Below are 15,304 nucleotides of genomic sequence, written 5' to 3' on the forward strand. Positions count from 1 at the left end.
CAATGGCAACAATAATAACCAGTGCACTCCTTGGAGTCGTGTTGCTCCGGCGATGATGACGTTCGGCGGTTCAGCGGAAGCCCCAGCAGAGTCGTCGAGCGACGGTGCAGAAGCATCGGGAAAGCGGAAGAAGCGGTTTAGGACAAAGTTCAGCGGAGAACAGAAGGCTAAGATGATGGAGTTAGCCAACAAGCTGGGATGGAAGATTCAGAAGGATGATGAGCAACAAGTGCATCAATTCTGCAACGAAATTGGGATAAAAAAACTAAATTTTAAGGTCTGGATGCACAACAACAAACAACCCACCAATAACAATTCATCAGGATAAGAATTTCTTTCTTTAAAACAAGGTTAAACTTTCCATTCAATATTTACAAATTTTTATTATAGTGATAATAAGAATCACAGGCTATGTTTGGTCAAAATTGTTACTCCATTATATGATTGATAACTGAGTAATATTTTCTCCATTGTATCATATCAGCAACCTCAGCAACATGTTTTTCAAAATGTCAGGTATGATGCCAAACATAATGTTACATGACAAACATATTCTGCATAATACTTTTTTCTTATCTTACGTGTGTGTATAGAGTCTTATTAGAAAGATGTGTTTGAGCTTAGAAATTTTCTAAACCTCAACTTTCATGTGTGATTAAAAATTTTATATTTCCTTATTGAGATTTTGTTCCGACACTCAAATTAGATTTGATTTCTAAACCTCAACTTTCATGTGTGATTAAAAATTTTATATTTCCTTCTTGAGATTTTGTTCCGACACTCGAATTAGATTTGGTTGAATTGTTGTGAATGTAACAAATCACTGGGAGCAGTTTTTTTATTGATCCTATCTCGATATCTAATAATTTAGAATTAGTTACTTACAAAGGCTTGAGGTGGTTATTATAGAAGAGATGAAGTTCCTTCGAAGAAGAGAGTTTGGTTGATGAGAATGTTTGCTCAAAAAGTTTTAAAAGAAAGAGCAAAATAAGTACCCACTTATTGCCTCTTTTAATAATAGATTAAGCAAAAAAGATATACTTAGTTAAATGATACAACGCCTTATTTTCTCCGACCACCATATCCTCATGCCAAACGCTAGTTATTCTTCCAAGACTATACGTGCTACCTTCTAAATTACTAGTTTCTCGCATCTTTCATAGAATATCACACATGCATATTGTCGAAAAGATAATCAACAACTATGGTTAGAATCCATATAACTTCAAAGAAAGATGTGGGAAATTGAAAAGGAGAGGAAAAATTGTTTGGTTGATTTGGAAAAATACTCGAGTGGTATCTAGATTTTAAGTAGTGTTTTCGATCTTTTAAATTGTTTAGGTGATTTAAAAAAATAATAGAAGATAATAGTAGATTTTAGGTAGTGTTCTCGACTTTGTTAAATTGTTTGGGAATTTGAAAAAAATACTGAAGTTGTTAGGAATGATTTTTGACCGAAGAACACAATCGACACGAGCAAACATACAGAAACAATATAGTAAAAAAGATGGCCAGATTCGGATCTAAAAGTAGCAACCTAAGAGAAGGCTGGCTTCAACATACGATGCATGAAACAAACGCCACAAAACAGAACTAAACACTTCAACTAATATTTTATTGAACACCAAAACAAAAAACACATCCATTATAACTCAAATCTCTAGACCGAACAATAAAATCAAAATAAAAATCAATACGATTAAAAAAAAAAAAAAAAAGGCCAAAAACCAAAAAGCGACGTGTCGTGTTCACAGCTCGGCAGTCTTCTCCCTAATTCTATACCCAATTTCCCCGGCGCTCTTTGACGCCATCTCTTTAGCAGCTACGCAGTTCACATTCTCTTTCGCCGCCTTAAATTTCTGTCCCACCTCGTTTTTCGCCGCCTCATACACCTCCGCCGCCTTGTCTTTCCCATCCACCAACGTCTCTTTCGCCTTCGTTTTAATATCGCTCGCCTTCTCCGTCGCTGTCCCGATCACATCCCCTGACTTGCTCTTCAGGTTGCCCGCCGCATCCGAAGCAGCCTTCACCGCTTCCCCCGCTTTCTCAGATGCGTAATTCGATGCATCTGATAATTCTTTTTCCAATTCTTTATTCTGATAATGTGTTTAAAAAAAAACAAAAAAAAAAAAAAAAAAAAAGAAATTTACCTGAAGCTGCTGTGCTAACTTTTTCTGTGGTTTTTGTGGCTGCATCCCCTGCTTTATCCACCACGTAGTGGGCCGTCTCTTTCAATTCTTCTCCGTTAAATCCTAATCCCCTGTTCAAATTACCAAACCTCTAGGTTTAAAAACAAAATCATCTTAAAGATAAAATTCATAACTAAATTCAGGCGTATTTAAATAAAAAATAATTCCATTGAAAGAATAAAGGATGAAAAAAATGAAGAAAATTACTTGGAAATCTTGCCGTAAGCCCAGTTGGACCACGACTCAGCATTTTCCTTAGCATCGTGGAAAACGTCGGAAGCCCCAGATTTTACTGCTTCGGCTTTCTCATCAAGACTTGTATCTTTAGTAATTTCACTAACATTATCCTTCACATCTTGCAAGGCTTCTTCACCCATTCCCCTGCATTTATCCGCCACCAACAACAGCCATACAACCGCCACCACAGACAACATGCTTGTCCTCCCCATTATTATTTGTTATTTTAATTAATTTGTCTTTTTTTTTTTTTTTAATTATAACTCTCTGTTTCCGATCTCCACTAACCAAAAAAAAATTGAAAAAGAAAAGGATGGAGTGGAGATTGCGGGGGTGAAATTACGGTGTTTATGGGTTTGGGTAATTGGGGAGAGAGATATATAACGTGCGGTTGGGAGGTTTTTCAGACAGAAGCCGGTGAGGGGAGACGGTTACGTGGCCTGTTATTGTAACAGACGTGGCGGTTATTTACCTCGTCGTCTCTTGATTACGTGGCGTGTTGATTCCGGGTAATACGACACGTGTTGATATTACTTGGACCCCACCTTTCTCGTTTCATTTTTACTTCTTCCTATTGCACCAAATCAGCTTATCCATTCGTCTCTATTTTTTTTTTTTTTAATATACTTACGAGGTGTTTACTAATTTGAAGGAATAAGACATATTGTGAGCGACATATTTTTTAATCTTATTTACCTATTCACCAACATCGAAAATGGAATGGAATATTTTGATCCTCATCATTTTAGAAGGTTTATTATGATTCCTATATTTTCAAATTTTAGTACATTTTGATTTTTATGTTTTTTAAAAAATTGATTATTTTTTAAGGATCAAAATGATTTCTTTTTTACAGTTGAATGATGAAAATAAACTAAAAGTTAAAAATACAATGATTAAAATGAACTAATGATTAGAATGAACAAAAGTTGAATGTATAGAAACTAAAATATTTTAAAAATAACATCAAATTAAAAAAAAAAAACCAAACATATATAAACTAAAATAGTATTTAAACTTGAATGAAAAATAATCGCAAAGAAATCATAACAAACAAACACATTTCAGAAAAATAATTAAAAACAATAAAAATCAAAATCATTGTTCGATAATTATTTATTTTTGTTTTTAGGTTATGAAAATTGTGTATGTTTTTTTAATACTTTCTTAATCACGATTTATATATTTTCTCCAAGTAAAATTTATATATGAGATTCTCTAGTCAAATTTTAAAATTATTTCTTTAAGTTTGTAATTTGATATAAATTTTGAAAACTCTTAAAATATAGATGACAAAAACATAAACTCAAAAAAACTAAAATTGAAGTTTCTATTTCATTACTATTTAGGCTCTATTTGATAATAATTTCGTTTTTTTTTTTTTAAATTAAGCCTATTTTTTCTTTTTTTTTTTCTTACAATGATTTGCATTTTTGTTAATTACAATTGTTAAATTTTTAGCCAAACTCTAAAAACAAAAACAAGTTCTAAAAGATAGTAGTTTTTAGTTTTCAAAATTTTGCTTGATCTTTTAAACCATTGATAAAAAGTAAATAATAAAGAAGAATTTGGAAGTGGAAATAATGTCCATAAACTTAATTTTCAAAAATAAAAATCAAAAATCAAAAAATTATCAAACAAGAACTTAGTTTTTTTTTTATATTTTTTTGAAATTTATAATGGTTAACCATTACAATTTTTAGAAATGATTTTTTTTTTTCAAAATTTAACTTGATTTTATAAAGATTAATAAAAGATGGATCTTACATTTTAGAAAATTTGAACTTAATGCAGGTAAGAGATAAGTCATCAAAGAAATCCAAACTAAAGAACTGACCGATATGTCTTTTCCAAAAATAAATAAATAACGTAAGCATTTGTTCATGCACCGCACTGACTACTGAGCTGCAGTTGCACATGACATACTGTCCTTATTCTCCAAGAATATCTTAAAGTTACCAACATCCTAATTAATTATTATAATCGGTAAATTATAATAGTTAATAAATTATAATATATAGTTAGTATCACTACAAAAATTTTGAATTTTAATGTCGGTTAGAAAAAATGAAATCGAATATATAATGTCGGTTTAAAAAAAAATCTTTAATGTCAGTTTTAAACCGACATTGAAGATGGACCTTTAATGTCGGTTTTAACCGACATTAAAGGTCTAATTTTTTTTTTTTTCTTTTTTAAAAAAAACCCCCTTTCACACACATATTTCGACAGATCGCACGCGCGGCCCCCGATCATTTCTCTCTTACCCAAACCCTTATCTCTTTCACCATGCGAATCATTCGTCCGTCCGTGGTTGTCCACCGGCCGCCCGTTGGTCGTCGTCAGTCTCCATCAAGTTTTCGTCCGTCCCAGTCTCCAACCGTCAATCTCCATCGCGTCAGTGTTCAAATCTTGTCGTGGGTCGTCTCTGCCAGTGATCGTACTCGTCTCTATTATGGGTTTCTCTGCCACAAATCAAAAGGTGTAATGCAGGTCTCTACCACGATTTGTGTTTACAAAGTATTTGATTTGTGTTTTCTGAACTCCGAAAGGTTAATGTAGGTCTTTCTTCCTTGATGGATGTTCGCATAGTATATCTAGATATCATGAGACCGTTTGCTGAATTTGTGAATTATTGACAACTACAATCATGATATATAAATCTGTGAAAAAATAAGGTCTTTTTCTTCTTTAGAAAGGTTATGGATTCTTATATGCAGGTTCATGACAGCAAATTATCCTCAAGCCCTCCATTATTGGACAAATATTATATGATAGTATAAATTCTTAGACTTTCTTTTTAGGATTGTTGATTCATTGTCTGCATATGTTAAATTGAGATAAGAATTAAACTATTCAGAGTAAGGTTCTTTTGGAAAGTAGTTGAATTAGAATCTTTGAGCAACTCATTTGAGCAATAATGAAATGATTTTGAGTGAAGTTTTTCATTTGTTAGGTTCAAGTTTGACGTGTAAGGCTAAATTTTGATTCTTGGGGATTTGGAAGGAAGATAGGAAGATTGCATTGGACATGTTTTAAGAAGGTTGACAAGTGGAGAAGGTGCACCCAACACAAAAAGGACTTCATAACAACATTAATAATAAGTACAAGGTAATATTTATAAGATGCTTATCTTAAAAGTCTATTTGTTCTAAATTTGTTGATGTTGCATATTTTACAATCATAATTTTATGCTTTTAAATTTTCCCTTGTTATTATTTTTTTTTTTTTTGTAGATTAAGTTGCATATTTTACAATCATGGATAAGTCATGGATGAAAATGAATAGAATGTCAGCTGAGTATGGTTTAGGGGTCGAGATGTTTATTAAAAATGGTCTACAACATTCAAATATACCGAATGTCATGAGTTGTCCATGTTTGAAGTGTGTGAATGCAAAGACTCTAAATGTGAACAAAATAAGAGATCACTTATTTTTTAATGGTATAGATCAAAGTTATCAGACATGGATTTTTCACGGTGAATCATTACCGATTAAGAGAAACAATGAAAATGTGTCTACTAGTGAAAGAGACGAAGTTGATGAGGATGATGTTGATGTTGATGACACAATTGGAATGTTTGAGGCTGCATACAATAACTATTTTAGTGGAAAATCCGATAATTTTGAAGAATTATTAGATGATGCGAAGAAACCATTGTACCCAAATTGTAAAACTTTTTCCAAAATATCTACATTGGTAAAGTTATATAATTTAAAAGCTAAATTTGGATGGAGCGATAAGAGTTTCACTAAGTTGTTGGAATTAATTCATGACATATTACCTAGTCCTAATGAAATTCCAACTTCTACTTATGAAGCAAAAAAGATGTTGGGTACTCTTGGAATGAAGTACGAGAAGATTCATGCATGTAGAAATGATTGTTGCTTGTTTAGAAAAGAACTCTCTAATGCAAATGTATGCCCCATTTGTGGTACGTCAAGATGGAAGCTTCAAAAAAATTTAAACGAAAGGGCTAAGAATATCCCAGCAAAAGTCATGTGGTATTTCCCCCCAATTCCAAGATTTGAAAGAATGTTTCGAAGTAAAGAGACACAAGTTTATTGACGTGGCATGCTAAAAAAAAAAAAAGAAACAGATGGTTTATTAAAACATCCCAAAGATGCCCTATCGTGGAAAAAAATAGACAATTTGTGGCCAGAGTTTGGGTCAGAACCTAGAAATCTTCGTCTTGCTCTTTCGACAGATGGGGTAAATCCACATGGAGATCTGAGTAGTAGATATAGTTGTTGGCCAGTGATGTTAGTGACGTACAATCTACCTCCATGGTTGTGCATGAAGCGAAAATTTTTTATGTTGACTGCACTAATATCTGGTCCTAAACAACCGGAAATGACATAGATGTTTATTTAGCTCCGTTAGTAGATGACTTGAAAAAACTTTGGAAAGATGGGGTAGAATGTTACGATGCATATGAAGAACAACGTTTCATGCTTAAAGCCATTTTATTATGGACCATTAATGATTTTCCTGCGTATGGTAACTTGTGTGGTTGTACGGTTAAAGGATATCATGCATGTCCAATTTGTGGAGAGAATACTTCATCCACTTATTTACCAAAAGGGAAGAGGATGGCATATCTCGGGCATCGCAAGTTTCTACCCCACCATCATCCATATAGGAAACAAAAGAAAGCTTTTAATGGCGCACAAGAATTAGAATTTGGTCCAGAACCATTGAGTGGGGAAGAAATTCTTGCAGAAACAAGTAAGTATCAATATTCATTTGGTAAGAAAAGTATCAAAGAAAAGAACAGTGGAGATAACACTTCAACTTATTGGAAGAAAAAATCTATTCTTTTCGAGTTAGAATATTGGAAGTATCTTGACGTGCGACATTGTTTAGACGTGATGCACATTGAAAAGAATGTATGTGCAAATCTTATTGGCACATTGCTTGATATTCCTGGTAAAACAAAAGATGGAATAAAGACTCGATTAGATTTGGTGGAATTGAACATTAGATCAGAGTTAGCCCCTCAAGTAGGAGAGAAAAAAGTCTTTTTACCTCCCGCATGTTATACATTAACACGAGCTGAGAAATTGAGCTTTTGTAAGGTACTATCAGAAATTAAAGTACCTGAAGGCTATTCATCGAACATTCAAAGTTTAGTGTCGCTCACAGATTTGAAACTTTACGGACTTAAGTCGCATGACCATCACGTTCTTATGCAACAATTATTACCGGTAGCCATTCGTGATATTTTACCCAAACTTGTAAGACTTGCAATTACTCGCCTATGCTTCTTCTTTAATGCTATATGTTGCAAGGCGATCGATTCATCTCAGTTAAAGGGTATGCAAGAGGATATCGTTGTCACTCTATGCCTCTTAGAGAAGTATTTTCCTCCATCATTCTTCACAATAATGGTACACCTTGTAGTGCATCTCGTAAGAGAAGTTGAGTTTTGTGGACCTGTTTATTTGAGGTGGATGTATCCTTTTGAACGATACATGAAAGTGTTGAAAACTTATGTACGAAATAGAAATCGACAGAAGGATGTGTTGGAGAAAATTATATTGTTGAAGAGACTATAGAGTTTTGTTCTGAATTCGTATCTGGTGTTAATTCTATTGGGCTAAACTCATCAACAAAGAAAGCGAATTCAAACATTGATAGAGCATTGTCAGCTGCTTCTTTTATCAGATCGAGTAAGGATGAGTTGGATCAAGCTCATCTTTATGTCATTCAAAATGTAAATGATGTGCTTCCTTACGTCGAGTATGTAGATCTCCATCTTATTCTCGTTTTAGGTTACTTGATTATTCAATAATCTACTAACTTTGTCATTTATAATAGAGCAACATATGGATATTTTGTCTAAGCTCAATTATGGTAAAAATAAAAGTAGAAAGTGGCTTCAAGAAGAGCATAATCGTACATTCAGTCGGTGGTTGTCCACACGGTAATCTCTAGAGACCTACTATTTGATGTATAATTAAATGTTAACTACTAAAATATTATGAAATATATCGTAGGTTGCACTAGCTCTCGAAGTTCTAAAAAATTCCATATCGCCTTCTTTGAGATGGATAGCTAATGGACCTTGTCCAACTATGGAAAAATATTCTGGTTATGTGGTCAATGGTTACTACTATCACACAAAGAATCACGATGATGTTAGGAGGGTTCAAAATAGTGGAGTTAATATAACGGCTACCACAATGCAAGTCTCTATTGCTAAGGATAAAAGACCCGTCATGTCAGATATGACCTTTTATGGTGTAATACAAGAAATATGGGAGCTTGACTATCCTGGATTATCATTTATTTTATTCAAATGTAATTGGGTTGAGAATAGAACTGGAGTCAGAACAGACGAGTTTGGGTTTACTAGTGGACCTCAATCGTATTTGACATAAATCAGACCCATTTATTTTAGCCTCCCAAGCAAAACAAGTGTTCTATGTAAAAGATCCCGCAAATTCAGGTTGGTTAATTGTTTTAACATCTCCACAACGAACAATTGAGGATGATTTTTATGAAGATGAAATAGGAGATATGCTACAAGAGTGTGGTTATGGAGGTATGTAAAGAATGCCCAATGTTGATACATATACTGAGATTGATGATACAACATCCACATATATTAGACATGATCGTGAGGGCAGATGGGTTGATAAATAATGTATTAAACATGGTATGTCATTTACTATGGTTATATGTATTTAAATATTAAGATTATATGTTTTTTTTTGTGTGAGTAATGTGTGTTGTTGTTGTTGTTGTTTTTTTTTTTTTTTTTTTTTTTTTTTTTTTTTTTTTTTTTTTTTTTTTTTTTTTTTTTTTTTGCAGATTGACATGGAAACTTCAACAAGTAACAACAAGGATGATAGAAATATGATCACACAAAAGCATAGTAGAATAAGTATACCACGCGGCCCAACTACAATGTCTGAGTTGGCACAAATAAGGACATCTGGGCAACGGTTGACCATCGATTATAATGAACATGGACAATTGGTTGGATCTGGAGCAAAGAAGATGCAAAGTTATAAAGGAGTTTGTGTTTGACAACAAATTCCTATAACGTATGATTCTTGGAAAAAAGTTCCAAACCATTTAAAAGATAAACTTTTTTATTGTGTAGCGGTATGTTTTCTAAACTTTTAATTCATGTGCATAGTAGTTTATTAGTTTATTGTTTAACTACTTTTTTCATTGTGCAGATGTCGTTCGATGTGGACTCTAAGTCCAAACATTGTATACTAATGTCTGCATCTAGAAAGTTTCGGACTTTCAAGACAACGTTGACTCAAAACTTCATACTTCCATTTAAGGATGAACCATCGGTCTTGCAATTTCCTCCTTAACAATATTCTCATATAGAGCAAGATCATTGGACATCATTCATCAATAAATGATTGGGTGAAGAATGTGAGGTAAGTCATTCACAATAAATTACATGTCAACATTATCATTGTTTTGATAGGTAATTTCAACTAGATTTGTTGTACAGAAAATCAGTCGTCTTAAAAAAGAAAAACGTGCAAAATGTGTATATAATCACCACATTTCTTGGAAGGGCTATGCGAATCTTTCCCAAGAATTAGTGAGTTATTCGACTTAAATTAAATCTTTTATTCTAATATGTTTATGCTAATTAAATATGTATGTTCATGTAGAACCTATCGAATGACCCTTCTTATCGGGTGACTTTATGGAAAGAAGCAAGAAAAGGAAAGAATAATGAATACTTTGATGAAGTTACTCGAGAATGTGCCAATCAGATTGTAAGTATATATTATGCAAAGTTTAAGATGGCAAATATATAATGTTTGGAACTTGTGATGATATAGATATTGTGTGAAAATTGTAATATGTTTTATAAGATAAATTGACTGAAGTTCATAAAGGTGAAGATGTCCTCACCAAAGCATTAGGTACGGAGGAACATTAAGAACGTGTTAGAGGAATGGGTGTTTTTGTTTCCTATTCTCAATATTCAAATTAGTAAAACCAAAGTCCTCAAGGAGCCAAGAAATTGAAGGAGGCTCTAGTGAAAAAAATGTTCGACATGGTAAAGTGTCAAGAGAAAGAACTCACAGCAGACAATCTCATCAGACCAAATCATCTGTTGGAAGTGTTGCACTAAGTGCATCTGAAGAAGAAGATACTGAAAAGATGTCTAAAGAAGATTTGGAGGTAATTTATTTGTTGTGACTTTTAAATTTTAATCATATTGCACGTACTTAACCATGCATGACATAAGTTCTTTTAAATTTATTAAGGGCCCACCTGCCATTTAGCTATAGGAACTGTAGATAATATTGTTACAGTAGCCACAACATTTGATGATGATGTGTCATGCTTAACTGTTAAAGTTCTGATTAACATTTTCATTGGAGAAGATTTACCTATACCAATTCCTGTGAAGGGTAAAATAGAGTTCTTAAATCAAGAAATGGGCAACTTCGTAAAATGGCCTCGTGAACTTGTAGTTATGGCTGACGAGAAAAAAGTATGTCTCTTTTTCAGTATATGACTTTAGTTATTTATTATTTTTCCTACTTTGAATTTTTGTAACTTTGGTTTGTTGGGATTGGTGTCCTATTCTCCCGGAGTCTCGTTGTTTTGTAAAGATACACATTGTTCAATGAATAAAATAAGTGTTATTTAATTCTGGCATTTACTCAAATCCAATAAGAAAAGCTTCTTAGTTATCTTATGTGAACTTAAGCATGTATATGTGATGTACAAGTGGATCATGCCTTAAGTGATAACCTAAATAGGTCTGTAGTATAAGGATTAAGGTGGGATACCTGATCCTAGTGACACTATGGATATAGCCCGCTTTGTAGAGGTTTGCAAGTGTTGTGAACTACTATAGATGGTAGATCCTGACCATTCATATGGAGATGTGGAGCGGGGGTGTCCTATACAAAGAGCTTGTATAAGACCTGGACCACGAGATGACTAGACTCTGTATATAACGCCGTTGATACTAGAGACTTGCATCTCACCTAAACGACCATAGGTGACACGACCTTAATCTTGAGTTTTTTGGGAACTTCTGCCTTTGAACGCGGTCCTTTGATTAGTATGGGGACTTGTCCTTTGGCCCTACCTTTTCGGAGGCTTGTCTGATTTGGGAGCTGAGAACTCAATCCACAAGATGGAATTCACTCCTTTCCCGAAGCAGAGATAAGTAGAGAGATTACTCCCTTAAGGGCTGATTCCGGGGCTTGAACATAGTGGCCACAACTTCTCTTTGGAAGAGGACTCAGTCATAGTAGGACTATGACTTATGTTCATTAAAGGGATCAGTGGTACTTAAGAAGACAAATGTAACTACAGGGGCATAACGGTTATTGGCCCAGCTGTACTTATGAGCGATCTATGAAGGGTTGTCACACTGCTGATTGGTTAAGATGGACATATAATATATCTGTGATAAAGAGAGTTCGGTTGTCAGTCTTTAGTGGAGTGTCTGGCAGTTAATGGATGGTGGATCCCGTGACTAAAGAGTTTAGTTAGTTATTCACATACCGTTGGAACTTCGATCTACAGGTCCATGAGGTCCCCTTGGTAGTTCAATGGATTCAATTAAGGATCAGTTCTTGGTGTTGATTTGAAATGTTCAAATTGACAAGAGGTATTTTAATTATATATGATATAATCGGTATGATGTATCAGATACATCTAGTGGAGGATTGATGTAAATAAGATTTACATTAAGTACCATGGAATAGAAAAAGAACTATGGTTTATATATTTCATGAGATGAAATATTAAAACTATAGGTTATAAATATAGTATAATAAGTTGGTTATCATTTATGTTTATAATAAAATTAATTATTGGATAATTAATTCTTTTTCTTTTAAATAACCAAAGTAGTGGGTGGTTATTGAATCATGGTAACCGTGAGTTTAAAAGGAAAATGGTTTTCCTATTTTGAAAAGAAGTTTTTACAAAAGATTGAAAAGGATTTTGAGTTTTCTCTCCGTGCAAAAGAAACTCACATAGTCGTCAAGTAAATTCGGATTTACTAAACGACGGTTGGACGAGCTAAACGATCGTGCAGTATTTACTAAACGATCGCATAGTTTTGCTAGACGATCACTAGCCCAAAATAAACGATCGTGTAGAGTCTGTAGGCGCAGATCGAGCTAAACGATCACATAGCTTTTGCTAGATGATTGTTTAGCTTTATCTAAACGATTGGGTTTCGACCTATACGATAGGTCTCCATCATCTCCTACTTGCCTAGTCGTGTATGCGATTGTTGTTTCCTCTTTCATCTGCCTCATACCAAGTCCAAACAGAGCCCACCCTCTGGATTCTCACACCGAGAATACCAAGGTCGCCTTGTTGGTGGTGTTAGACTCAACTCAACACCGTCGAGGTTTTCTGGAGGTCGTTCGTGGTGTTGTGGAGGTCGTTCGCTGTTGCGAAGAAGATCGTGACCGAGGAGATCGTTGAAGACGAGAGCAAAGTGTTCATGCTGTGTTTGTTGCGGTGTTGCAGTCGTGTAGATCAAATGTTCGTGGTTGTTGTTGTTCGAGTGATCAGAGTGCTCATCGGAACGTGGAGACGCTTCTGCCATTGTGCATAAAGTTTGATCTCTCATTTGTATTGTTCATGCTGTAATTTCTGTTTTTGAATTGTATAACTGCTTGTATTGAAGTCGACTATAAATGCATTGTTTATTCATGATTGTAATTTGGAATAGTTTTGTTCCGCTGCTCATGGAAATCTCAGATCTAATTTCCTTCATGGTTATGGTAGGACCATTCAACAATTAAGAGCTTCAGCCAGGCCTCCAAATATACTAACGCCAATGGTACCATCAAACTATTGAACAGACATGCCATGCATAACATGAACGATGTAGACATGATCCGTATCACTTTGGACGAGCATATATTTGGAAGAGACAAATTTATTTATTTAGGCCGTGATGATCTGATCCAATATTGTAATATAGTTGAAATAGGCTACATGTGTATTTTGACATATATTGCATAAGTATTACTCATTTAGATTCACTCATGTATACTTTGTTTCATATTTATAAATAATAACTTTTACTTTGTTTAGATATCTTTGGGATGAATGTGGTCGTGATATTACGAAGAAGTTTTTTTATAATTGATCAAGCAAGAATATCGTCACACGTGAAGTCTTGAGATATCTGATCCAGAAATTTAGCCAATCAACTAGAATTGGCTAATTTAGACCAATTAGTCCTCATTTCATATAACACAGGGTAAGTAGATACAAGTTCTTAAGTCATTTTTAATTTTCATTATACATGTACTAATATTTCAAAATTGTTGCTTATTATAGTTATCATTGGATATTGATTGTAATCAATCTACAAGAAAATTGTGTTTATGTTTTGGACTCTCTTCGAAGTAAGGTTCAAGAGGTTTTTCATGGAGTTATAAATATGTAAGTGTAATTGAACTTTCTTAGCTCTTAATTGAAGTATTTATATTTAACTAATGTTTTTAAACTATTTAGTGGATTGAAAACATGGCAAACCAAGCACGATCTCCAACACCATCGATCTTCTCCAAAATAGAAACCTGTAAAGGTAAATTTGCATTCATTTTTTTAATAATTTATGTTCATTCGAACATAAGAATAATTGTTTTCAACTTCTTTATATGCAGTGCCCTCGTCAATTTGATTCTGTTGGATGCGGGTACTATGCGCAAAAGTATATACACGAAATAGTGCATAATCCTACTACTCCCATTATTAGCCTCGTATGTAAATTATTTATTTTTTATATAGTACTAGATTTAATTTAATAAATGGACGTAAACTTATGTTGAATTTATCTTTGTTTTCCTCTTTGTAGTTCAAAACAAAAGATGCATATACCCAAGGAGAGATTGATGTAATTTGAACCCAATGGGCAATTTTTGTTGGCCGATTTGTGTAAGGATGTAATTCTTGTTTTTTGTCTCAATAGAATGTAAATGCTAGCTTAGAATGAATGTAAATTTATCTAACCATGATCTTTGTGAATGGAATTAGTACTAATTGATATTTGTGAATGAGAGAAATGATGGCTTGGTGTAAGTATTCTATGAAAGTCTGGTCGGGTATTGTTCTGCAAATGTTGGTGATTAGTGTGTTTGTTTCATATTTTGATGAGTATATGTAATGGATTGGAAATATTGATTCTTGTTTGTGGATAAATTCATAGGTGGAAGACATGATCTGTTTATTATTGGAAGATTTATGTATAATATATTTTTTGTGTTCATGGGGTATTTGGTGTTAAGTATTCATGGAATTAGTACTAATTGATATTTGTGAATGAGAGAAATGATGGCTTGGTGTAAGTATTCTATGAAAGTCTGGTATTGTTATGCAAATGTTGGTGATTAGTGTGTTTATTTCATATTTTGATGAGTATATGTAATGGATTGGAAATATTGATTCTTGTTTGTGGATAAATTCACAAGTAGAAGACAAATATTGATGGACTTACCATGCAAATTTTTTTATACTTTTTAAAATAAAACAATGACGGACATTTCCTAACCCAAATGTCGTTTTTAACTTATTGACCAAAAAAATGGATTCGACAACGGAATTTAAAAAAAAAAAAGGGACAGATTCGGGACTTCAATGTCGGTTAAGAATTTTTAAAAAATAACACAGGCTTTAATGTTGGTTGCAACCAACGTTGAAGGCCTTTAATGTCGGTTGGAAATTTCACTGAAGACCTTTAATGTTGGTTGCAACCAACATTGGAGGCTGTGTTATTAAAGCCCTTTAATGTCGGTTTTTAACCGACATTAAAGGGCTTTAATAACACTATCTTTAATGTCGGTTGTGAACAAACATTAAAGCCCGAAATTCTTCTAGTGTATTGAAGTGCAGACTATTTTAA

General features: G+C 33.6%; 1 protein-coding gene across 2 annotated transcripts; it reads right to left on the bottom strand.

The window, feature by feature from the left end:
* Positions 1 to 1,594: 1,594 nt before the first annotated feature.
* LOC150038605 (uncharacterized) lies at positions 1,595 to 2,844 on the bottom strand. Of its 2 annotated transcripts, none has more exons than XM_090308223.1 (3): positions 2,397 to 2,844; positions 2,151 to 2,260; positions 1,595 to 2,068 (listed from the first exon to the last, which is right to left on the bottom strand). In XM_090308223.1, exons 1-3 carry the CDS (start codon positions 2,636 to 2,638, stop codon positions 1,749 to 1,751), a joined length of 672 nt encoding a protein of 223 aa, XP_090164349.1. In that variant the 5' UTR covers positions 2,639 to 2,844; the 3' UTR covers positions 1,595 to 1,748. The 2 variants fall into 2 exon arrangements, with proteins under 2 accessions (XP_090164349.1, XP_090164348.1); XM_090308222.1 differs by having other exon boundaries at positions 1,595 to 2,077.
* Between the last annotated feature and the right edge of the window lie 12,460 nt (positions 2,845 to 15,304).

The sequence above is a fragment of the Benincasa hispida genome, chromosome 1, assembly GCF_027475165.1.
Source record: "Benincasa hispida cultivar pf3 chromosome 1, pf3_genome.v1.1, whole genome shotgun sequence".
Taxonomy (NCBI): domain Eukaryota; kingdom Viridiplantae; phylum Streptophyta; class Magnoliopsida; order Cucurbitales; family Cucurbitaceae; genus Benincasa; species Benincasa hispida.

Excerpts from the sequence above, each read along its gene's own strand:
- LOC150038605 (XM_090308222.1), bottom strand. The coding sequence starts at position 2,638 with ATGGGGAGGACAAGCATGTTGTCTGTGGTGGCGGTTGTATGGCTGTTG. Across the intron at positions 2,261-2,396 it reads GCTTACGGCAAGATTTCCAA|GGGATTAGGATTTAACGGAG; the intron begins GTAATTTTCTTC and ends TAATTTGAACAG. Across the intron at positions 2,078-2,150 it reads AGTTAGCACAGCAGCTTCAG|AATTATCAGATGCATCGAAT; the intron begins GTAAATTTCTTT and ends AATTGGAAAAAG.